This window comes from Euleptes europaea, chromosome 11, assembly GCF_029931775.1.
Source record: "Euleptes europaea isolate rEulEur1 chromosome 11, rEulEur1.hap1, whole genome shotgun sequence".
Taxonomy (NCBI): Eukaryota; Metazoa; Chordata; class Lepidosauria; order Squamata; family Sphaerodactylidae; genus Euleptes; species Euleptes europaea.
In genome coordinates this window covers 29409985-29436148 of record NC_079322.1, presented here as the reverse complement: position 1 = coordinate 29436148, position 26164 = coordinate 29409985, and the positions used below count along the sequence as shown (strand labels likewise).

The window sequence follows — 26164 nt, the reverse complement described above, 5'->3', positions numbered from 1 at the left end:
ACTTTACCACTTTTCTCTGTGTGTAGACCAGGCCTAGTTATGATGCTGTCCACAACCTAGAGATGTGCAGCCAACTGCTTGGCTTGATCAAGCAGTTCTAGTTTTGCAATTGTCGAGAGGTGAACTTCATCAGGCCCATCTGCTACGCGTAAGGTCCGAATGTAAGCAAACCTGCACAAAGAAAGTTGAAGAGTTCAGTTCAAGGTCATCACAGAAAAGGTGATAGGTAATTGGCACCTTATGCCTTAACTTTTTAGTCCTGCAGCTCTAGGCAGGTAGCAACCAACAAGGAGTTTGAAGCTTTACTAGACTCTAATCTGGTGAACCGGGTTGGTGTCCCCACTCCTCCACATGAAGCCAGCTGGGTAACCTTGGGCTAGTCACAGTTCTCTCAGAACTCTCTCAGCCTCACCTACCTCACAGGGTATCTGTTGAGGGGAGAGGATGGGAAGGAGATTGTAAGCCAGTTTGATTCTTCCTTAAGTGGTAAAGAAAGTCACATATAAAAACCAACACTTCATCATCATCACACACACCTGCTGGGATGTGATAACCAACACAAGCTACCTGAGCCTTTTACTTACATCTGAGCCAAAGGAAAATCTTCAGAGAATCCAGCACCTCCACAAACTTGAATGGCACAGTCAATCACTTTAAGGACCGCTCTGGGTGCTGCTACTTTGATCATAGAAACCTGTGAAATTGAGATTAATGTTCTTTTCAAAACTAGCACAGTGGAAGTTACATTCAACTGGCTGGATCTGAGGTTTTTTTGCTGTAACATGCTAAGCCAGAAGGTGGACAGAAAGACAGCCATAGAGCCTAGAGATATTGATTACAGCTACATTTTGCCGTTTCTACTTTGCTGACCAGGTGGTTTTAGAATTTCTGTTTTGTAATTTAAAAAAAGCTTGGTACACTCATGTTGCTCAAACGTTATTCATTTCCTTGAAAGCAAAAAGTATACCGTGATCTGCACAGTTGTACTCACCACAAGAAAGAACCATGAAAATCACACAGAAGTACTCCATTTACCAGTACACAGAGATGGAACAGACTGTATGGACTGTGTGGACTTTGTCATTCAAAGAAAAACTGATGTTCCCCCTCTTTTAGGAATGGCTCCTAACTTTCCCCCCCTTTCTGTTTCTAGACTTTTCCTCTTACCTCTTTTCTTGCCGCTCTGTTTCCCATGGTGTCTATGCGGCTGGCTGCTTTCAGCGTAAGCAGTCGTGCCTGTTCGATAGCAATCCGACATTCTGCAATCCAATGTGCGACAACTTCCTGCAGGACCACAAAAACTGGTGAATGTAGTAAAAAAAAACAAAAAAAACCTCAAGTGGTGGTTGCATGTTAAGTCAGTATTTTCCAAACACAGAGATCAGAACATCATAGTGTGTGAGTTACTTTGAAAATAAACAGGCATATTAACATGTAATGGATGTATAATCACTGGGGGCTAAACTACACTAATAGTTTGGAAGACTGACCTTTCAAATTCAATGCCATTGGGTTTTATTGCTTGTTGATACAGTCATACAATTCCATTCCATTGGCCTAAAATAACTCTTCAATGTGTTACTGTTTTAGCTAAATGTTTTCTTTTTATGCCAATAAAGGTACTTGATTGATTCCATTCATAAAGGCTTGTAAACACACTGAAAAGGATACCTTTCTCACGGCATGGCTGCTACTTCTCTGTTCAAAGTCCCCCCCCCCCAAAAAAGCTCCTTTTCTTTAAAGAAAACGGCAGCAGCGATTTGTCACATGCATTTTGTGTGTAATGCGGACTACTTTAATTAGCTGTATGGAGCAGGGTTGGTGCTGGACAGGTTGTGTAAATAGTGCCTCTCTTGCACGGTATAATGTAAGCTACTATTGTAGGAATCTTTTGTGATGACAGACTAACAGTTCCTTTGAAGCCACTTGCAATGTGTTGATGTCATAATGGTGAAAATGGGAAGCTGCCTTGGGCTGAGTCAGAGCCTTGGGAGATTAGATCCTTTAAGCTGGATCCTTGAATCTTTGACCTCCTGCATACAAAACAGATGGTCTCCCTCTGAGCCATGCCCCTTCTCTCCAGCCTTTGTCAGCTGGGATTTAATCCATGATGGCATAATGTTTTCACAATGGTAGTATCATTCCTGTTTCAGCTATAGAGCTAATGCTCTAATAAAACCATGGGTCTGACCAAATCACCTCAGAAGAATCCAGATTTACAGTCTGCCCTTTCATAATGAGGCATGTAACAATAAATACACTGTTCCCAGTTTCTGGACATGAACCATCTGTAATGGCTACTGAAACCTATCTCTACTCTTGCTGTCAGTATTTCATGCACCTCTGGTCTTAGAAAAGGCTTATGTGGTATGAAACAGCATATGAAGTCAGGTGACTGTGAACTCACATGACGGTACAGCTTCTTCCCAAATGTCATCCTCTGAGCTGAACGCTCACATAGGATCTGGAGAGCCATTTCAGCTGCTCCTATTGACCTCATGCAGTGGTGGATACGGCCTGGTCCAAGTCTCCCTTGAGCTATTTCAAATCCTCTTCCTTCTCCTGTAATACAAAAAGGAGAAAGGGCAATTCTCCAAATGATCGTTTTCCTTTCTGGGGAGAAGTCTGCCTGTGTGCTGCTTCTGTGGAATAATCTGGTTGCAGAAAAAGCGTTGGGACTTTAGCTGGGAGAGCCAGATTCACCAACCCCAGATTATCCAAGAATCTCATAGTGGCGCTTCGGGTGAATAAACTCTCCCTCAGGCTGACAACCCAGGAATCTTATCCTGAACTTCTTGGGGGAAGGGCTAAAAATACAAATGCCAGAAGTAAAGAATAAATAGTTTTCAGAATAATCTAAGAACATAAGAAAAGCCATGCTGGATCAGACCAAGGTCCATCAAGTCCAGCAGTCTTTTCGCACAGTGGCCAACCAGGTGCCTCTACTTCTACTTAGCATTAACTCCTATGAAGCCACACAAGCAACAGCTGCTGAGAGCCAGCGTAGTTTAGTAGTTAAGAGCAGCAGACTCTAATCTGGAGAACCAGGTTTGGTTCCCCACTCCTCCACATGAAGCCTGCTGGGTGACCCTGGGCCCCACCTTCCTCACAAAGTGCCTGTTGTGGGGAGAGGAAGAGAAGGTGATTGTAAGCTGCTTTCCTTAAGGTAGAGAAAAGTGGGGTATAAAAACCAACTCTTTTTTAAATTATCTTTAACACAAGAGTTGTAACATTGCAGAGAATGATAAAATGCAAAAGGAAAAGCTCCATCATTTTCTTCACTGTTCCAAAATGGAACATAGAATACCAGTTTCTACAAATCTGTCTGCACGTGTGATATAATGTCACTGAGTTGGATCCAGCCAGTTTTTTCACTCAATGTCATCTAACCCTCCTCTTTCCTGCAGCCCCCATCCCACAGGGCTTTTGTCCAGGCTGGTCTCATGATCTCTCGCATAGTCATCTTGGTGGCCAAAAAGTACCTGCTCCTCCCTTTTTCACCAGTAAAAAAGCTGGCTAGATCCAGCTCCCTGGCTCTGATTTAAAAAAAAAGTTAGCTTTGTCCTAAATGCAGTTCTGCAAACACAGCTCAGCCAGTATGAAACAGTAGATTTGATTTTATTTCAGTTAGCAGCAACAGGAATCTTTTCTGAAGGGAACAGATTTAAAACTAATTCAAAATCAGTTCCTTCAACAATATCCTTCAAAGAACATAGCACGATGTTTGGCTCAAGTGGGATATTTGTGCTACAAATGTACATGCCGGTTTCCAAACTGGAGCATAACTAGCACTTGGTTTCAAAAGAATCACACTGGTAGATAATTTAAATCTTTTTAAAAAGAAAGACGTCCATTTATATTTACTAGACACTAATTGCGGATTGCTTGCTCCTGTGGCTCTGAACACTGTGATGTATTAAATGTTAGTGTGAGCTCCCTATAAGTAGCGCAAGTTTAGCATTCCACCAGAAATGAGCTGGTGCCAGAAGGAGATATCACAGGATTGCAGGCACATCGAAACTAATGCAAAACGTAGACCAGTTATAATATAGGGGACAATGGCAGAGCTGAACTCTTGCTGTTGATACATAAACATCTCTCTTCCTTCCTCACCTCTGAAGTGGAACAACTAAGAAAAATGTTTCCTATATTTTTTTTAATTGTGTACATGCATAGTATCATGCAGTTGAACCTCTGCTCTGTGATCCACAGCCCTAGCTAAGAGGGAGCTAGTTTGTCCTTGAAGGTTTGTTCATGGGATGAATCCAATACCTTCTGCTAAGGAAAGTACTTTCTTCAGTGGGAGGAACCTTTCACCTGTTTGGTCTTTCAAAAGAAAAAGACTCCCTCTGCTGGTGGAAAGTTCCTTTTCTACTGCTACAGATCTGCAGGATCCAACCCACTGCAAAATACATATCCAGCTTTGGGTTCCTGCAGAACTGTGAGATGCCAAGATCCTGCTGGTGAAGTTCGCCTCACTCTACAAGCAGAGTTAGAATCAAGCACAGACATGGGCAATTCTGTCGCCATCACAGCTGTCCCTGGAAGGAGCAATGTTGAAACTTACCAAGTATTAAATGGGAAATGGGTACTTGAGCATTATCAAAATGTACTTCAAAATGCCCACCATGAAAATAATCTGTAACACAATAAAAAGAACAAAGGTAAATGTCAATAGATAAGATTCAGTATTTATAAAATTGACAAGCCTTTGGATCCAACAACCTGTCCAGGCAAGGACTGGGAACCCTCTCTGCTTTCCCCTCCGCTCAGCAGCTGAAGAAAAACACCAAAACATGCCAAAATACAATCTAAATAACATTCCTGAAGAGTTTAAATACCATATAAAGAACAGATTCCCATTACTAAATTCAAGTGAACATGAACTAGAACTATAGGTTGAAACTAGAGATACTATCAAGGAAGAATGCACAAAGACTATCCTTGTAGCCAAGAAAAATTAAAAGCCTTAATCCATGACTAATGAAACTCTTTAAATTGCTAAAGATAGATGAGAAGCAAAAGTAAAAGATGACAAAAATAGAATCAGATCTAAATGCAGTGTTCCAGCAACTGGCATGTAGAGACAAAGAACTATTATAATAGCCAGTGTAAAGAAATAGAAGAGAACAACAAAAAAGGACAAACAAGAGATCCGTTCCACAAGATGCAAGAAATCAAAAGGAAATTTAAAGCACAGCCATGCTGAAAGATCAACACCGACAAATATTAACTGAACAGGACAAAATAAAGAAAAGATAGGAACTACACAGAAGAGATGATAGGATGACAGATTCCTTCTACGAAGAATCTTTTGAAGAAGAACCTACAGTTTTAGAGAGTGAAGGGAAAGCTACATGGAGAGCAATTGGGAGAAACAAATCACCAGGAGTAGATGAGATATCAAAAGAGCTCTTCCAAACCACTGAAACGGAGTCCATCAAAATCATAACAAGACTATGATAACTAATATAGAAAACAAAACAATGCCCCACAGACTGGAAATGCTCAATCTACTTTCCAATTCTGAAAAAGGAGATGTCAAAGACTGCAGCAACTATCAGACCATCACATTGATTTAAGCCTGACAATGAGTAATTGAAGTTGTTCAAGATTTTCTATTCTTTGGCTCCATCACCAACCAAAAGGGAGACTGCAACCAAGAAATTAGAAGGAGGTCAATACGACCAAGATAATTACTATAGTATTCCCCATTACTATGTATGGATGTGAAAGTTGGACGATGAAGAAAGCTGACAGGAAGAAAGTTGATTAATTTTAAATGTGGTGTTAGAGGAGAGTTTTATGGATACCATGGACAAGTAGGTTCTACATCAAATCAAGCCTGAACTGTGCCTAGAAGCTAAAATGACTGAACTGAGGTTATCGTACTTTGGTCATATTATGAGAAGACAAGAGTAACTGAAAAAGATAATAATGCTAGAAAAAATTCAAGGCAGCAGGAAAAGAGGAAGACCCAATATGAGATGGATTGACTCAATCAAGGAAGGCATGGCCCTCAGTTTGCAAGACTTGAGCAAGGCTGTTAACGATAGGACGTTTTTGAGGTCATTAATTCATACAGTCAGCAGAAGTCAAAAGTGATTTGTTGGCACTTCGCACACATACACGCAGCAGTCCCCTTCAACCCCAGGAAAGTTAATACTCAGGTTCCTGGGTCTCACATGGAGAACTAGCCATGCGGCATAGTGGAATTCAAGGATAATAGTCATTTTATATGTTTACTTGTGTGGTTTACAAAGCCTCTATTCATAAAAGCTTACAGAGCAAATAAATCCAGCTGGTCTTCAAGTCAGTGCCACCAGATGCCTAAGAATCCTGAATTTGAGCCATTATAATCAATGGAAGTTTAGATGTTGGCTTTGGAAAGCGCATGACTGTGGCAGAACAGCCCCACTGACCTACAGGAACAGCTTCGCCCTGCCCTCCGAAGCATCTAGGCACCAGCAGACATCCGAGTCTCCACCCAGCACCGCATCACTCTCTTGGCTTTTCCCATCCTTTGGATGGGTTTTCTCTCCCTCTTTTAGTACCGTGGCCACCAACTGGCCTTTGTAGAAATTACCCACCAAGTGGGTCAAGTGCTCTCAGTTTCAACCTCCCTGCATTGCTATTCTAGTGCCTTGTCTCCCCAATTGCTAGTTAAAACAGAGACAGCTTGCACACCACTGGGAGGATTAGCAATTCACCAACTGATCGCCCCCGCCCCCCTACTCCTGGCATCCATTTCAAATGTGCTCAAATAGTGGAGGTTTATGTGGTACAGAGAACTACCAGCACTGACAATTATAAAACATTTATTGGAAAGAAAAAGTCCACATGCATGGACTCAGCACAGGAACAGATTGAGCCAGGAATCCAAAAGAATGGTTGTAAATTTGCAATTCCTCTTTCCCTCACTCTGTACATGCACCAGCTGAGCTTATTCTAAGGCAGGGTCTTTAACTTAGAAGTTAGTGGTGTAAATGCCTTCTCTTGGTGTCTTTGTTCAGGCAGGCAGTCCTCCCTATGGCAACGGCAGCCTTCAGCAGGAGCCCAGGTGTGAGAGCTCTTTCTCCCTAGCTAGAATCAGCCAAAAAGGAGGCCTTCCCCCTCTGTACCAAGGGGTTTTAGTGTCTCTGTTTGCCCATGCCCTCTGTGGGTCAAAAAAGCCTTTTCCTGAAATCTCTAGGAAGATACATTCTAGCCTCATCAACCTCCCAAGCCTCTGTCCCCTTCAGGGTGCCAGCTTCTAGCTGCAGGTATGAGCTGACCATTTCACTATCTCTGGCCAGGGAGGCCATTGGCATCTCTAAAGCATTGCTGCCAGAGCGTGGAGAGTAAATGACTCCCCCCCTTCTGCTAAGAGAAAGAAAAACTTGTTTAAAACTAAAAGTGAAGGTTCAAGGTGCAGTCCAAACCTCCAGAGATCAACACATTTCTCCACAATGACTAAACGTGTCAGATAGCTATTCTCACTCACTGGAGGAAGGTGCCCTTGCCAGATGGGATGTTACTCCCACTGGGTCTTGGGCACAGGGGATCAGATTGTAGTTTCCCTTTCTATTGCCAGAACTGGAGGAGGAGTGGAGTCAACAGCAACAATCTTTGTTGGGCCAGCTCTGATGTTTGCTAGATTTGTAGAGAGGGCCAGCATGGTGTAGTGGTTAACAGCGAGTGGTTTGGAACAGTGGAATCTGGAGAACCGGGTTTGATTCCTCACTCCTCCACATGAGTGGCGGAGGCTAATCTGGTGAACTGGGTTGGTTTCCCCACTCCTATACACAAAGCCAGCTGGGTGACCTTGGGCTAGTCACATTCTCTCAGCCCCACCTACCTCACAGGATGTCTTGTGGGGAGGAGAAGGGAAGGCGATTGTAAGCCAGTTTGATTTTCCCTTAAATGGTAGAGAAAGTCGGCATATAAAAACCAACTCTTCTTCAATACTAGTTATGTGCTAGTACATACTTTAAACTAGTCATATCACTAAAATCATAGATGGCTAGCAAACCTACTTACCAAAATAACCAAAGACTGAAAGAGGCCTTATAAGTTTGACTCCGGGGGTATCCATTGGCACAATAATCATGCTGTGTTGTTTATATCTAATCGAAGCAAAGATAATATCAGTTCGTGACGTTAGTTCTCTTTTTAAAAATACAGAACACTGCATGTAGGAAATGAGGCTTTCCAGATACAAAGATGATTTATAAACTTCATTTCCTGAGATGTGCAAGAAACTGCCTTTGCCTCTGGGGGTGGGGAGTCCTGTGCCCTGAGTGGCAGGGACTAGCAGGAACCAGCAGGGGGGTGTCTGGGTCAGCACCATGTGGGCATCAACTCCAGCCAGACCAGGTATAGGCAGGGTTACCGACATCAGTGGCCTACACCTATATGAAATCTACTTGCCACACAAGTCACCACAAGCCTAAATGTCATGAATTTTCAACCCAAAGAGGGGAGGGGAAATCAACTTTAAAAAAGCAGGTTGTCTTCAATTAGACATGACAATTACACAGCCAGGAGTTTTTGTCTTGCCTTTATATTTGTTGATATAAAAGCAGCTCCATGGGGTGGTTTGCGGACATGAAAACAGCAGGGGGGTAGGCTACAACAAAGAGGAAATTGCTGGTATGTGATTGGGAGGCACAAAACTCCCATTGCGTGTGCACTACAAAGAGCTTGTGCTGTTCCCCAGCAAACACGATGACTTTGTAATGTGTAAACAGACCCTGCTCCACAGTTTTAGATTAGCTGATCTAAACCATACTGAAATCAGATATGATCGCTGGAGAAAGTGGCATTGTGGGAAGTTACAATGTTAGGTCTCTTTTTTGGACTGGATATTCCAATCATATGTCTATCATACCTTGTCTCTTACCTGGAGGCAGAGGTGTTTTTGTCTCTGGCCATCACAATTGCAAATTTGCAATTTGGATTTCCGGCTCCTAAAAGATATGGGACACAGACAGATTTCTTAGTGAATGAGTTTAGAACTGGGATGTTAAATCTCCAGAGGCAATCACCTTAATTTGGAAATAGTTTTCACTGAAGCCAGCACAGCTTACTTTCAAATAAATGTGCAAAACCCAGAAACCTAAATGCACAGCAGTTATCACAACCAAGATACATTCCTTGAACTGAAACTGGATTGGGGATTTTAACACTGGTATGCTTGAAAGTAGAGCCCCGTGGCGCAGAGTGTTAAGCTGCAGTACTGCAGTCAAAAGCTCTGCTCATGACCTGAGTTCGATCCCGACGGAAGTCGGTTTCAGGTAGCCGGCTCAAGGTCAACTCAGTCTTCCATCCTTCCGAGGTCGGTAAAACGAGTACCCAGCTTGCTGGGGGTAAAGGGAAGATGACTGGGGAAGGCACTGGCAAACCACCCCGCAAACAAAGTCTGCCTTGGAAACGTCAGGATGTGACATCACCCCATGGGTCAGGAATGACCCGGTGCTTGCACAGGGGACCTTTACCTTTACCTTATGCTTGAAAGAGAGCAAGACGTTCTAAAATCAGATTCAAGTTAACACCTCTTCAGCCTATATTGAGGCAGAAAATAGCTTGCTTAGAAGAACATAACCTTTTGGCAGGTGCCTGGGTACCTAGGAGTGTGCTTATCAGGGCACTCAAAGCCCAGGGGTCTCCAGCATGGGCCCCTGCCAACATGTTTTCTGGTGATCTCTATCTGCTGAAGACCAGTTGTAATAGCAGGAGATCTCCAGCTAGTACCTGGAGGTTGGCAACCCTACTCTGAAGTAGAGTTGCCAACCTCCAAGTGGTAGCTGGAGATCTCCCGCTATTACAACTGGCCTCCAAGTGACAGAGATCAGTTCCCCTGGAGAAAATGGCTGCTTCGGAAGGTGGACTCTATGGTATTACACTCCACTGAAGTCCCTCCCCAACCCCTGCCTTCCTTCGGCTCCATCCCCCAAACTTCCAGGTATTTCCCAACCTGAAGCTGGCTACCCTACTCTCAATTTTCTCATCTCCTGCTGGGGGGCAGATGGGCCAGTCAAGGGTGAGCTGTGGGTCTCCTCTTGGGCTGCAGGCCCAAGCAGTCCTATTACCAGGCCATTTCCTTGTTGGTAACCAGCCCCTTATTTTAAAGCCAGCTCTAGAGGCTTAAGAGATCTATATTTTAGAAAAATTGTTATTATCCAAACTAAACCGATTACAGCTGGATTCAACTATTTCCACTGTTCTGTGACAATTGCTTGATGCATACTTAAATTGTTTGGCACATTCTTAGGAACCCAAATTCCTTGTCACGAAGTTATTTTCCAAAGAAAATTTTGTTATTCCGATTTAAGGCAAACTGACGTCCACCATGGCTTGCCCGCAACAGCTGTTTTCCAGGAAAGCACCACCACTGCTAACAAATGACATTTAAAGGAAAACGTAATTGCACACTGGAAACTCAAAGGCGTGGTGGTGCTGGAAGGAAGACAAAATTCTTGAGTTAGAACACAAGAACTGCATTCCGCAGACGGAGTTACCAACTGCAGCTCCTGCTACCAAAATAAGATCAGGTCAGTCATTGATTTTTCCTTTGAAATTTTATTATGCTTTCCAATAATCCCTGTAAGATCCTGGTCTGTAAACACATGCAGTATCTGGGGTAAAAGTAAGTTTTGCCCTATCGTAACAGGTTTCCCCAAATGAAGCACTTTACCTTCCCAATAAGAAGGAATGGTAGCCATTTAACTTAGAAGAAGAAAGGAACAGGGTACTTTTGCATAGTTGAGAGCTCTGCTCTCGGCTTATGTTGTTGCCAAACATTGGGAATCCAGCCAGCTTCTAGACAGACAGAAAAATCCTGGATTTGGCTGTTAGTATTTTCGTGCTCAGGGTGTCTTTGATAGACAAGAGATGATATATATTCACATGGGTTACTATGTAGTTTATGACACAGGCATTTAAATGGTGCAATCCAAAGCAGAGTCCTACCCTTTGAAGCCCAATTGATTTCAATTGGCTTTGAAGGGTGTAATTCTACTGAAGATTGCACCGAACGCCACATAGAAAGTTGCTTTTATTTTTACCTTTAAACATGTAGCTTACTAAAGCACATCCACAGTAGCCCTTTCGAAATAGCATCCACTTTATTTGCTGTGGTGCGCTAAAGTATTTTAAATAAACCTTTTCACCAAAAAGTGGGATTTGTGGAGGTGGGGGAAATGGCTTATTCTCTCCCCCACCTCATTTTCTACAGTTCTGTACGCTGCATATTCCCCAGTCTTAGGAAGTCAATTGCCTTGCAAGTGGGGAGTGGGCATGAAACACCACATTTCTTTTATAATTGCAGAGTCCACTCTGACAGCGTCATTCTCCTGCCCCCCATGCACTGAATGGGAAAGTGAAACATGCATAAAGGGTAAAGGTGACAAAATAGAATTTTCCTGAATTTCCCCCTGGTGTGTTTCCCGTAATTCTTTTCTGTGCTGCCAAAGGGAAATACTCAATGAAGTGCAGGTTTTTTTCCTTTGCAGCTGGTGTCATGCTCAGCAAAACACCCAAGGTTGTGGTGTTATTATTTTTTTCCCTATAACTTACTTGGGGACTATTTGACCTCCACAGGATTAAAAAAGTATACTAAAAAAAAACACCCATTGACTAACAATTTCTTTGGAAACTCAATAGGTTCTCATTGCGAATTTTGTCGTTAAGCAAAATATGCCAGCAATTACAAGCTTTGCAATTAATAAGGCTAATGGTTCCAAGACGCGTTCCAGATATTAAGGCAGAGGAATTACAGGTGCTGTTGGATTCTACTTCCATCTCCCACCAGGAATGTCTCCTGCTCCTTCTGCATCTCAATCTCCCTCTTAGTCAGAGAGCAATACTCCTGAGGCTGTGATCCAGACAGTTAATAAACCACAGATACCTTACAAGTGGAAACTTAAAACAGAGGGACCGTTACGGGATGAGGGGAATCCTGCCAGTCCAAGTTGTCTGAGGACAGTTCTTTCCACAGGGAGGTGCTTGCCAATAAATTGTGATTTCTGAACTTCATAGTTAACAAACTGCTGCCATCTAAGCATGCATTGTGCAGGGGGTTGGACTAGATGACCCTAGTGGTCCCTTCCAACTCTATGATTCTATGATGTGCAAATTAGACTCACCCTAGCTGTTACAGTTAGTACACACTGTAAATTGTGTCTTACTATTGTGATCTGCTTTGTAGATTTTACCATGACAGCGAACTGCCTTGGTTGCCATCCTAGTAGCACAGAATGTTACGTTCTGTATACACATTTGAAATAAACAAAGGCAGAGTACTGCTGGCAATGCATAACCCGCTTACTATAATACTAGTTTCAACAGGTTACACTTTTCTTTACGTGCCTTCTGTACAGCCATCCAGGTAAACAGCTCTTTATAAGAGAAGGAAGTAGGGGTAACCACGTTACACATCCCTTTAATCAGGACCTCGATAACTTGTGCTCGCTGGAGACTGGTGGCGAAGAGGGACCTGAAAACCCCACTTCCACATAGGGACAGGATTTTGTGGTCTTCCTGTTATTGGTGAGGCTGCAGATAAATGCAGTGGCACATAGCAAGTTTCCCTGTAGTTTTCCCTGCCTCAGTCCCCCAGAAGTGGCTCCCTCCCCTCCCCGGGCCACTAGGGCTTTTGCAATTTTTAAAAATCAGCACTAGGGTATCATAATACCATTGAAACAACAGGTGTAACATTCCCACCTTTTCTCTTCTTTTTTAAACATAAAGTCAAGTCTCTAGGCTCTTCCTTGTGAAGCTATGCTCTTTTCCTTATATCTCTGCTGGGGAAGGAACTAGAGAGTTAGTTTTTAAAATGAAAGCTAGGAATTCACAGAGGTATACAAAGGCACAACAATGTTGTGGAGGAGGAAAACCCCCACTACTTCAAAGTACTAAACTCAGGGCAGGTAACCCCTGCAAAAGACCTCATAATGTCTAGCTTGGTCTATGCCTTTGATTCAAACAGCATATAACAAGGCAAGTGTTTCAAGATGGAATTAATTTGGGCTATTTTTTCTAACGTCAACCAGCTTTCCACATGGAGCCGCACATAAATTCTTCAGTGGATTACTTATACAATGAAGAGGAATGGAATGATACTTTTGAATATGCTTTGTACGAAAGCATGTGTATCAAAGAAGAGGTAAGACGTTTCAGGAAGTCATTCCTACCTGCATTTTACTCCATTGTTTTCCTTGTTGGACTTGCCGGAAATTCTTTAGTAGTTGCAATCTATGCCTACTTCAAGAAACTGAAGAGCCGGACGGATGTGTACATTATGAATTTGGCCATTGCCGATCTGTTATTGCTTTTCACTCTCCCATTCTGGGCGGCAAATGCTGCGCGCGGGTGGGTGCTTGGTATCGCCTTGTGCAAAATCACCTCTGCGATGTACACTTTGACCTTCAGCGCCAGAATGCAGTTTCTGGCTTGCATCAGCATTGACAGGTACAACGCCATCGTCAAACCCCAGAGTCTACGAGGAGTTACAAAGCAATGCAGCAAAATCTGCTGTGCTGTCTGGATGGCTGCCATGTTGCTGTGCATTCCCGAACTAATTTTTAACACAGTCAAAGAGCTACACGGCAGATCTGAATGTCTTCCTATCTTTCCCAAGAGCCTTGGGGTAATGCTTAAAGCAACCATTCAAATGTTGGAAATTACTCTGTGTTTCGTATTGCCTTTCTTTGTCATGCTGATCTGCTATTCAGCTGTTGCCAGAGCTCTCCTGAAGGGTCCCGGCATTAAAAACTCCCGTCCCCTGAAGGTTCTCGCTGCGGTCGTCTTGGCCTTTATCCTCACCCAACTGCCCTACAACATCGTCAAGCTTTGGAGGGCCATTGATATTATCTTCCACCTGGTCACGGACTGCAACATAAGCAAAGCCATCGATGTTGCCTTCCAGGTCACCAAGAGCATTGCCTTGTTCCACAGTTGCCTAAACCCCATCCTTTATTTTTTTATGGGAGCCTCTTTCAAAATGTATATGGCAAAAATAGCGAAAAATTATGGCTACTGGCAAAGACGACGACACACAGCAACTGAAGAGATCCCCATGGGCCACGAGGAATCCACGGAGCAAACCAGCAGCTTCACTATCTAGAAAACTGGGAGAAGGAGGCTACTTACCATAGTCACTGCTAGTTACCCAACGCTTAGACACTGAGGGCTGATTTTGAGATAACAGAACACAGTTGCTCCTTGGCACAGAACTGCATCACGAAATACCTGTTTAAACTGGTAGGGTGATGCAGAATCTGTTCCCTGAACACCCCTGGCATGGCACACCTTTCCCACACATGCTTTCAGTTTATTGTACAATATATCGAGTTTACATAGACTACTCTATGAGGAGCTGAGGAGTGGAAAAACAAGAGAGATGTGGAGAGGATGGATCAGAAGTACTCAAAAATTATCTGCAGGGCTGACTTTTTCTCAAGTAGCCCGGATCAGGCAAAAGGATGCCGAACAAGTCGGGTTTTTTGTTTTCTTTTATTGTACCCAGTATCCTGATGCCGTGATGCAGTATGTCTTTTTGCTCCTGCCGACCAACTATGCGGAGTAGGGAAATTGTAAACTTTGTAACAATGTAACCAGTGCAAACTGAGTTACATCCTTCTAAGCCTGCTGACTTCAATGGAATTAAAGGGTGTAATTCTGTTCAGGGATGCTCTGTACACAGGATAAGCTTTGTCACACGTTACAGGTGCTGATTCTAGACATCTGTAATCTTACTCGTTGTCAGGGCAACCACGATTAAAGCTGGCACTTAGCTAAGTTTCCCGACTGCAGTTACAGCTTATTTTTCTTAGCTATAATCCGTTTGAGGCATTAAAAATATATTAAAAATATATTTAATGATATCAATACCTGTCGATATCTGTAGACATGGACTTTTATCACCATTTCCCAGGGCTTTTAAAAAATAAGAAAATGTATTTCTACATTTTAATGCAACTAATTACATCAGAAACAGAATATAATCAGGACTGCAGAATGTCTACATCATGATAATTAATGGTTTTTGAAGAATACTGTTAATGCATTTTGATATTTAGCAAGAATCTGACACATAAACAGCACTTCACATTCAAGATAACGTATAGTCGTACACTTTGCCAAAATGCTTTAAACATGTCATTTAATAATAATAAATAAAATGTATGTTAAAAAACTGCTTTATGCATCTGTGGTTTCACACATTCTTTAGGAGTATGTTTCATGTGCATTATTTAAGGGGCATAACTAATAATCGCATCATCCCAGCATGAAAGCTTTTCACACTTAGGACTGAAGACTGACATGGATTCATGTATCCACCCCCATTGTGGATGGAACATTCAGCAGGAACCAGATATTAGTGGACATAGTTCACAGGGAATGTTTGACAAAAAGGACCAGGGCTTGCTTAGGACCCCCACTGCATGAAAAACCTACATGCTGAGATCAACCTATAGATACTTAAACTGGATCTTCTAGCAGGTCGGTGCAAAAGGTTTTTTCTAAACACAAATAAAATTTATTTTATTTTATTACATTTTTACCTCGCCCTTCCCAGCCTAGGCTGTGCTCAGAGTGGCTCACAACAGAGTCAACCCACACCTGCTGTCCTGCAGGAAAGGTTTTTACTCACCACTGCTCCACCACTTCTTCCCATTGATTATATATCTGTCTCCATCTCTCTGAATGCTGCATTCCATGTTGGTGGCATCACTGGAAGCAACATCTGGTTCTGTGCCAAAACAGAATTATCAAAACATTTATTTGACATGATGCATAGATTAAAAAACAACAATACTGCTATTTTTCATTAAATATCAAGCACATACATTTACAAGTAGATCCACTTGTGCATACACAGGGGGTTTCCTGATAAAGACTCCTTTCAATAACAGTCCCAGTACCGGAGAGCCAGCGAGGCATAGTGGTTAAGAGCAGTGGTTTGGAGTGGTGGTCTCTGATCTGGTGAACTGGATTGGTTTCCCCACTCCTCCACATGAAGCCAGCTGGGTGACCTTCGGCTGGTCACAGCTCTTAGAGCTCTCTCAGCCCCACCTACCTCACAGGGTGTCTGTTGTGGGGAGGGGAAGGGAAGGTGATTGTAAGCTGGTTTGATTCTTCCTTAAGTGGTAGAGAAAGACAGCATATAAAAACCAGCTCTTCTTCTTCTATATAATTGCCATGATGAAGTATCCATGCTCCTTGACAACCCTATACAAACAGAGGTTGCTTTGAAAAAAACACCTTAATGAATATTCTTTTAATTTTAAAATTAGTGCAGATCAATACCCTCAAGGTTGAAACATACAGATCCAAAATGCCAGGGGGGAGGCTGGTTCAATGGAAGAGCTTCTGTTTTTCATGCAGAAGATCCCAGGTTAAATCCCGAGCATCTCCAGTTAAAAGGACCAGGCAGTAGTAGTAGTAGTAGTAGTAGTAGTTGTCGTCGTAGTAGAAGCCAACCCAGCTCACCAGATTAGAGTCTGCCCTCATGTGGAGGAGTGGGGAATCAAACCCAGTTCTCCAGATTAGAGCCCACCGCTCCAAACCACCGCTCTTAACCACTACACCACACTGGCCCACACTAGGTGATGTGAAAGACCTCCAACTGAGACCTTGGAGAGCTACTGCCAGTCAGACAATGCCAACCTTGATGTACTGATGGTCTGATTCAGTATAAAGTAGCTTCATGTGTGTATTCAATCACTCCCTAGAACTCACCCAACTAGCTGGTATATTAAAGGCTTGGAATACCGCTAACTGGCTCCTGAACATTCCTATGAAAGCACAGTGATTCAAAATATATCAGGGATTTTTCTCTCAGACTGATGCTGCCACATACAAATTTAGGAGGGCGAACCCTTATCGTGTTATGTGTAAAGAGTCATACAGTCACAGCCAACGTATGGCAACCCAGTAGGGTTTTCAAGGCAAAAGAAGTTCAGCAGTGGTTTGCCATTGCCTTCCTCTGCATAGCGATCCTAGTATTCCTTGGTGGTCTCCCATCCAAGCACTAACCAGGGCCAACTCTGCTTAACTTTTGAGATCTGACAAGATCAGGCTAGCCTGGGCCATCCAGGTCAGGGGAACCCTTATTCATTACACTTTATTAGCAGAACAAGATTGGAGTCCATTAGCCCCGTGGCGCAGAGTGTTAAGCTGCAGTACTGCAGTCAAAAGCTCTGCTCACGACCTGAGTTCGATCCTGACAGAAGTCAGTTTCAGGTAGCCGGCTCAAGGTTGACTCAGCCTTCCATCCTTCCGAGGTCGGTCAAATGAGTACCCAGCTTGCTGGGGGTAAAGGGAAGATGACTGGGGAAGGCACTGGCAAACCACCCTGCAAAACAAAGTCTGCCTAGAAAACGTCGAGATGTGACGTCTCCCCATGGGTCAGGAATGACCCGGTGCTTGCACAGGGGACCTTTACCTTTACCTTTACCTAGCACCTCAAAGAGCAACAAGATATTTGGGGTAAAAGCTTTCAAGAGTCAAATCTCCCTTTGTCAGACAGCACCTTTATCAGCACATCTGAACGGCTGGATTAAACATATGGGGGGGGGGGAGGGCAGAGAAGATTTCATAGTGAGTTGAGGTTATATTTGTTTAATTATCATAAATTATTGCAATGTAGTTAAGAACAAAGAACATGGTCTCCCCCTTACTCACACACATCCACTTCATATTTTGAAAATCAGACATTATTACCTGTCATGCAGAAGCAGGAGCTAATTTTCCCCTCAAGCAGAGGCTGCAGCCATTGTTTCTTCTGGTCTTCTGTCCCATACAAATGCAGGACCTCCATGTTTCCTGTGTCTGGTTGACATAAGAATGGTTGTTTATTGCCATTCCTATTCTGTCTGCAGTCTGGCTCCAATGGTTCCATTCCACCAATGGTGGAACCTTAATTCCACCAAAGGAATGTGCCTCTTCCGCCAGAGGAAGGCTCCACTGATGGTGGAATGGAAACTTTGGCTCCAACCCTCTGTTTACTGTACACAAGATATAAGAATTTTTCTCACCTGGTGCATGACAGTTGAACACCTCAGGGGCAAAGAAGCACTTCCCAGTCTCTTCAGCAATCAGTGCATAATCCACCTGGCCAAGACCACTAATAGCTGGAAGGAAAAGGTTCCAGAGACCTTCTGCTTTTGCCATCTCCTATGGAAAGAAGAAAAGATTCATGGACAAAGTCCTGTGATGTTGAACGATCATTCTACCCGTTACAACTGCAGGTTCTGCTGGTTTCAGTACAAATTATTTTCAGGTAAATACCCCCAGCTTTCTGGGGTTAAAGGGAAGATGACTGGGGAAGGCACTGGCAAACCATCCCATAAGCAAAGTCTGCCTAGGAAACATAGGGATGTGACGTCACTCCATGGGTCAGGAATGATCCGGTGCTTGCACAGGGGACCTTTACCTTTTAAATATGCCTAAGATTGGACTGTACATTTGTAATGAGCTCTTTTCACACACCCTCCTTATATCCTAGTCAATTACATCAAACATTACCCCTTGGTGCAGGCTGGTGTTCTGCTGTTCCATTCATAGCCACCTTAGCAAATTAAGTTGACAAAAGATCTAAAAATGTGACTGGGTCTCCCTCTTCAGGTTTTTCTGCTGCAGCTGCCACCATTGAAAAGCAATTCTGTGGCTTGATTTTTAAAGCAGTTTGTTTCATCAGCTGTGCAACTACAGCAGAGAAAACTTCAGAGAATGGTCTATCTGCAAACACAGGCTTGGACTCAGTGATGCACAAGCAGAGACATAAACAGACTTAGCAGAGGTCTTGCATAAGATCTTCTGCAACTAGGGCTGTCAACCTCCAGAAGGGAGCTGGAAATCTCCTGGAATTACATATGATCTCCAGAGGACAAAGATCAGTTCCCCTGGAGAAAATGGCAGCTTTGGCAGGTGGACTGTGTGGCATTATACTCTGCTGAACTCCCTCTGAAATCTCCAGGTATTTTCCAACCCAGAGTTGGCAACTCTATCTGTAACACCTAGTGCTTTTCTTCCTGTATTTTACAGTGCCCAGGAATTGCTTGCAAGTGGAAAAATGGCTCCGGATACTCTATACTTAACACAAGGGCTTAATATGAGGGTTTGATACGGCGGGAGAGGCCAGCCATGATTACTGAAGCACGCTGTAAACTTGGCCCTGCCTGTGACACAATGTGTATGTTCACACAGTCCAACCCTGTGTGGTTTTCCTAGCCAACAAAAAGGTTCACTGAAGTCAGTCGGATTTCTTCACAAGTAAACATGCATTGCCTTACGGTCTTACTCTGAAATTGGGGTTTTTCCCCCTGCTTGGTATAAGCAAATACAAAATAAATAAATAATGACTAAAACAAAACATTATTGATGTTTTTGTCTTCATAGTATTTAATGCAGCCTTTGTTATTAGCAGCCTCTAGGCCAGAGAACCTGGAAAAGAATTTGGCCTTGGCTCAGCTTCAGATGAAAGCAACAGGACTGAGTGGTTTAAATTCAAGTTTCTAATCTGTGGATCAGGATGATAACCTCTCTCTTTAAAAGCATTAGTTATGATAATTGGAAGAAGAGCCACAAATATTTAAAAATCCTATTTTGAATGTAAAATGTGTATCTAGATTTTTAAGAAAATTGCACAAGTTTCATCCTTCCATGGGCTGGGAGTTGAGAAAAGACTCGTACCTTCAGTTTTGCAATCAGTTCAGGTTTTTTCCATATGTCTGGTGAATTTTTATTTCTGTCATAATACTCTGCCATTTCCTACAAAAAAATTAAGTACATCAATACAGAATACTCATGAGGGATTACATTTGTGTTCTCTCTTCTCCCTATGGTTTACTAGATTATTAAGTTCAATTTCTATTTATTTCTCTCCTGTTTTAACAGATAATGAGCAGTTAGTTCTTCAACTATACGAATCTTTAATAAAACCCACAAGCCCCTGGTCCCTGGTTTATTGGTCTCCCACATGACAGTCTTGAAGGGAACATCTCAAAACACACAGGGCAGCACCACCTCCACCCCTCTCTGTAATTTGGAGGGGAAAGACATGTCTCCTGGGATTGTGAATTCAAGTCTCTTGAGTCTACAGATTTGATGAATACAAAAACAGTATTTTGCGTTATTGCAAAAATTGTTTTAATATAGGTAATTTCATGGTGGAGAGTCCCATGGCGCAGAGTGGTAAGCTGCAGTACTGCAGTCAAAAGCTCTGCTCACGACCTGAGATCAATCCCAACGGAAATAGGTTCCAGGTAGCCAGCTCAAGGTTAACTCAGCCTTCCATCCTTCCGAGGTCGGTAAAATGAGTACCCAGCTTGCGGGAGGCAAAGTGTAGATGACTGGGGAAGGCACTGGCAAACCACCCCGTTAAACAAAGTCTGCCTAGTAAACGTCGGGATGTGACGTCACCCCATGGGTCAGGAATGACCCGGTGCTCGCACAGGGGACCTTTACCTTTTCTTTTAATTTCATGGCCATTGCTTTTACCCTTTTATAATGTTGCTTTCTCTTTGCAAACCGCCTCCAACAGGTCTCTGGAGAAGTAGCACATCAATTTTCTAAATAAGTAATGTTACTAAAGATCTGTGCAATATTTTTATTATTAATTGGTATAATCATAAGCAATTCATGTATTATCATCTTGGGGCTTTCCATTCAAAAATTTAATATATTTTGTGGGACAGTTCATATAGGGTTGGCTTGGCAACTGGATAGAGGTTTGGGACTGAGACATGATGGGGCGGCACGCAACGGGAGAGCCCCTCCCCTCTCCAAACCTCGTCCTTCTCAGGCTCCACCCCCAAAATCTCCAGGTTTTTCCCAACCCAGAGCTGGCAACCCTATGTATAGAAGAGACCAATTTGTAGAGATAACTTGTCAGTCATCTGCACCAGCCAAAGTTCCCTTTTCTACACACCTTTTAATGATATAAAACACCTGCTGTCCTGTGCATGAGGTCACTCACTCCCTTAAAAGCTTTCTGCCAGCTAGGGTGAAACCAGGTTCAGTGTCAAGGGTTGTAAAGATCAGCTAAGGCTTAAAAGTTATTTATGTCTTATATTCACAAATGAAGTTTATTAATGGATGAATATAAAAATGTGACTTAGAAAAGCTAAGTTTTAGTAGGAAAATCTAACTATCTAATAACCCACAGCAAAATTAAGCTCCATTTCTATTAGTAGACAATAGTCACTGAATTTGGGCCTGTGTTGTTGCTTGGTATTTCATACCTTTTGAGCTGGAAAAATGTGTTTTCCCATGAAATCCTTCACCTTCTGAAGCATTTCTTTACCCTTTTGAGTCTGCTGGAACAATTCTCCCACACTGCAAGACTGAAAGCCAGTAGTAAATGATGTCCTAGAACAAAAACCCAGTTGAAGTAATAAACCTTCTTTCCGCCTATGTGGCCTAAAACACACACAAGCACAGCCTCAATTGATATGAAGAGAATTACTTCCATCTTTAAAATCTTCTGAAACATTCTTACATTGTTGTGAGCTGTAATCCTCTCTCTGCCAAAGGTTTCACCAGGTTGCCAAACTCACTGCTATTTTCTGCAGCAGAATTTCCCAAGAGATATCTGGCATAGACACCCTAAAGAAGAAATAAGACACATAAGTGTGACTTAACTGGCTTCCGCTTCAGAACTGGAATTTACAAGAGGATTTGTTTGAAATGCTAACATGACATTACATGGAGGGGCACAGCTATTTTGTACAAACTATCCAAAGAAGCTACACTTCTGCCACAATGATTGGTAAAATATAAATTTGGAGACTCTTAACAGCTGAAGTAATACATTATGATTTTTGTCATGGTCCTATAGTCATTTATGGCTAATTCACAAGATACAAAGTCCTTGTGACTGCCATTTGTATTAAGAGTATGGTTGCCAGCCTCCAGGTGGTGTCTGGAGATCTCCTGAAATTACAACCAATGCCCAGACTACAAAGATCAGTTCTCCTGAAGAAATGACTGCTTTTGAGGGTGGAGTCTATGGTATTATACTTCGATGAGCTCCCTCCCCAGGTTCCACCCCCAACCTCCAGGAATTTTCCAACCTGGAGTTGGCAACTCTAGTTATGAGATTGCAGTTATGTCCCACATGCACACAAACCTAATCCTGATTCCAACCAGAACTGTTATTTGTTCTGTTGCAAAAACTGTGTGTAGCAATGGAGGTTTTCCAATAGAACAAACAGTGGCTCCCTGTGGCTGTTTTATTCAGGACTTTTACTGACCTGGATGGCCCAGGCTAGCCTGATCTCGTCAGATCTCAGAAGCTAAGCAGGGTCAGCCCTGGTTAGTATTTGGATGGGAGACCACCAAGGAATACCAGAGTTGCTGTGCAGGGGAAGGCACTGGCAAACCACCTCTGATAGTCTCTTGCCATGAAAACCCTAAAAAGGGGTCGCCATAAGTCGGCTGCGACTTGACGGCACTTTACACACACACACACAGGGTTTATAATTCATAGTTGAAAAGAAAAATACCCTATTTACTGAAAAGGAAAAGTAGGGATTTCCCCCCCGGTGTCCTGCCAAGAAAAATGTGTGTGTTTCTTAAGTTTGCATACAAGTAGTATGATAATATTATGGTATGGTAATAAAAAAACTTTTTTTGTGCATAACGTTTGTTTAGGGAGGTCCTCTTACATAAAAGGTTGTCTTTCTTTCAGTTAGATACAACATTCCTTTTTCTACTAGCAAACAATAGGTGAGAGTAGATCAGAAAGGCAGCGAAAGAGAAAAATACTGGCAAATATTACATCTTGAGAGGGGGCGAATTAAAAATACTTGTAGCACTTAGACTCAGATCTTATACATACATAACATAGATGAGCAGGTTCTATTTCACCTAGCCCTGTACCTCAGCAGTCAGTGCTGCAGGGCAAATCTGCAATACTCTGACTGCTGAGGTCCAAGACTAGATAAAAAGAGAGTTATGCCTCTATGGGCGCTTTCATACATGCCAATTAATGCACTTTCAATCCGCTTTCAATGCACTTTTCAGATGGATTTTACTGGCAAAATGGCAAAATCCACTTGCAAACGATTGTTAAAGTACATTGAAAATGGATTGCAAGTGCATTATTCAGTATGTGTGAAAGCGCCCATCATGCCTGGAGGTAACAGCCAAGCTACACAATATATGCAACCCCACAAAAAAGCATCTCCCCGTGGCCATTTTGACTCAGGAAAGCGGCACAGGAAGAAGCATGGAATCTTCCTCCCCTGGCACTGTGGTTCAGATCCTAATCAGGCCCCATGGTACTTCAGGAAGTAAGTATCCTGCCACATGGCTCCATGGAAAGCAAGTCAGGTAGGAGTGCTGGGGAGGTGGGGGAGCTTATGGCCAAACGTATCTCATCATTTGGCCCTAGGGGTCTCATGCGGGGGAGGGTTCTCATGCCCTCCTCTCCAACTCTGTAGATTTGTCACTATCTAAATTACCTGGCATATTGAAGCAATTTTAAAAAATGAAAGTGCAAAGAAAAAATTCAACTTGGATAGAGAAGGGGCGGTACCCCTGCAGCGAGTATAAATGGAGATCATTTCCTCAAATGAAGGAATTCCTAGGAAAACGATATGGAATAATTAGAAACTTGAGTTGGATATCCTACAGTTTAAAATTTCATTTGTACCAGTTACACTTTCCTTTAATGATGCAGAACACTGATGGAGTGAAAAGCAGATGGACCCTCTTTTCTCATTTACTAGGATAATGACTAGATAATGTCATTGGGGTTGATCAGGTTTTAATTAAACTATAAGCCGCAACACTGAGATCCAACAGTTCCTCTCCGGATAATTCAAACTCCTGCCTTTTTGATCCGGTTTCTACCTGCTTCTTTAATATAGGAAACTATCATGTCCTATAATCTCACAATATCACATCTAAAGCTATGATTTCCTGGAACAAAATAAACTCAGTGATTCTGGCAATCAGCTAAGCATGTCTGCTGGGTAATTTCTCAAGAGTAAGCCTAGACCAAACATGCTGAAGTTGCACAGTGTTTGGCATATTACAGTAGAACTTATCTGTCAGTCATCGGTTTATGTAAATGAGAAGCTATCAACAAACATCACATTTTAGGGGACAAGCACATTTTGTTTTACAGACGTATGCATACCTGCAATATCGTCTAAATTCTTGATATTCATTATATTCAAATATTTGATGTCTTTTGGCCAAAAGTAGAAAATAACAGAATAAGCAAAGTCTGCCACTGGATGGCCGATGGTTGAAAGTTCCCAGTCCAGGACTGCCACGACGCGGGCCTTGAAACGGAGAAATAAAGAGGTGTGTTGATTTTTTAATGCTAACGATGAAAAACTGCAGATCAATAGCTCCCAACCACTTCTGCTGGTGTCAGTTCATGATGATGAGAAAGGTCAATGTCTATACAAAGCACGGGGTTCCCTGATGACTTCCATTCCGCATGTACCTCTGCTGGCCCTGGGCAGAGCTCTCCTAGACTGTGACTGAAGGCGGGGGGATCCATCTCCATGAAATGAGCACATCCTTCAGTACTTCATATTACAGATTACCATCTATCACACTCCTCAGAAAGGCAAAAGTGGTTCTGCCTCCCCATTTTACGGATGAACTGCCTCAGTCCTAGTAATACCACCAAGCCAGGCAGACGGGACGTTCATTCTGATCCCTTCCCAACAACTCCTGAATAATATTCTCATAAAAAGCTTTGCATCTCAAGGCCTGTTGCAAATTCAGTTGAATACAGTATAAATGTCTTGGTAAACAACAGTATGCCTCTCAGTACACAATCTTGCAAAGCTTATCCTCCAAAAATAAAGAAGAAAAAGTATAGCCAGGGACTTGAAATTTAATCTCTCAGTAACACTCAGCCATGGCAATACTGGTTTGGCCAAGAGCAGAGCTTAAGGTATACAAAGACGTGGGTGTTTTTATTCTTTGAAACACAAAGGACATAAGTAGATGATCTTTTTTATTTTTTCATGGCAGGTGCAGTTATTGCATGATAACCTCATTGTGTGAAGTCTCAGAATATTTTGGCTCTCATTGTAATGGGTGTGCCAACATGCGCAAGAGCTATAAACCAGCTGAACAGAAATCCACCTATGCTGAGTTACTAACATGAGTGGGGCATCAATTGGTCAAAGAGAACATGAAATTAAGTTGGAAAAAAAATGTGACAAAGCTATGGATCAGTCTGGTTTCCATCAGAAGAACTATTTTAGGTGCCTATTAAAACAGCAGTTTGAAAGAAATCCATTAAACCCCTCTGATCCATAAAACTCCTCTAATTACAGGGAGGGGGGAAACAGCACCTGACTGACGGCAGCCACACTGTAGCCGGTGTCATAGGCTTCAGTACCCACAATTTAATTTTTTTTAAGGTGATGAATTCATGCTCTCTCTCTCTCACTCAAATCAATTGATTTGGAATGTATTGCACTGAACTGGAGAATGACGCTGTCAGTTTGCAAAGGAAGGGGGGGCTTATAAAATTATGCAACACAGACACAAGCCACTGGAAGACTCCTGTGTGCTAGACCCACTAAAATGAATGGCATTTATGCAGGGACACAGATGTACCCTTGCTTAACTGACAGATTGCGCCCCATGGCATGATCTCCTACACCTGCTTAATAGCTTCTCATTTTGCAAAATGAAATTTACACTTTAGTTTTGTGATTCAGTGAAGATTTTATAGCAGAGCTCAGATCAGATACTGCTGACTGGTATATGATTAATTATGGACAGTCTTGACCTTTATTCGGTAGGCATTGCACAATCTGTTATTTGTGTTAGAAAAGTTTAACTCCACAAATCAGGTGGCACAGAAGTAGAGAAGAGCTTCAAAGGCTCTCTATCCCTTAATGAATATATTACAAAAAACTGAGGGACCAAGAAGAATCATGGTATGGATATGTGTAGGACAATTAGGACATTCATGAACACATGAATCTGCCTTATACTGAATCAGACCCTTGTCCATCAAGATCAGTACTATCTACTCTGACTGGCAACTGCTCTCCAGGGTTTCAGCTGGGGGTCTTTCACATCAGCTACTATCTGGTCTTTTTAACTGGAGATGCTGGGGATTGAACCTGGGATCTTCTTCATGCCAAAAAGATGCCCTAGGACTGAGACATGACCCTTTTCCCCTGTAGGAGGACAC

General features: G+C 42.6%; 2 protein-coding genes across 2 annotated transcripts in view; one reads left to right on the top strand and one right to left on the bottom strand.

Annotated features, from left to right (window-relative positions):
- ACAD11 (acyl-CoA dehydrogenase family member 11) overlaps positions 1-26164 on the bottom strand; it is a 35732-nt gene continuing 9568 nt past the window's right edge. The window contains exons 6-20 of the mRNA XM_056857313.1: positions 24131-24278; positions 23451-23572; positions 21485-21591; positions 21228-21354; positions 19678-19755; positions 18021-18159; positions 17707-17814; positions 15635-15733; positions 8882-8948; positions 8020-8105; positions 4568-4639; positions 2408-2562; positions 1168-1284; positions 585-694; positions 1-171 (exon numbers count right to left, since the gene is read on the bottom strand). Of these exons, the coding sequence (XP_056713291.1) occupies positions 57-171; positions 585-694; positions 1168-1284; positions 2408-2562; positions 4568-4639; positions 8020-8105; positions 8882-8948; positions 15635-15733; positions 17707-17814; positions 18021-18159; positions 19678-19755; positions 21228-21354; positions 21485-21591; positions 23451-23572; positions 24131-24278 (1650 nt within the window). The 3' untranslated portion in view covers positions 1-56. The remainder of the gene's footprint in view (positions 172-584; positions 695-1167; positions 1285-2407; positions 2563-4567; positions 4640-8019; positions 8106-8881; positions 8949-15634; positions 15734-17706; positions 17815-18020; positions 18160-19677; positions 19756-21227; positions 21355-21484; positions 21592-23450; positions 23573-24130; positions 24279-26164) is intronic.
- On the top strand, positions 13040-14104 carry ACKR4 (atypical chemokine receptor 4). Its single transcript, XM_056857310.1, has one exon. It carries the CDS (start codon positions 13040-13042, stop codon positions 14102-14104), a length of 1065 nt encoding a protein of 354 aa, XP_056713288.1.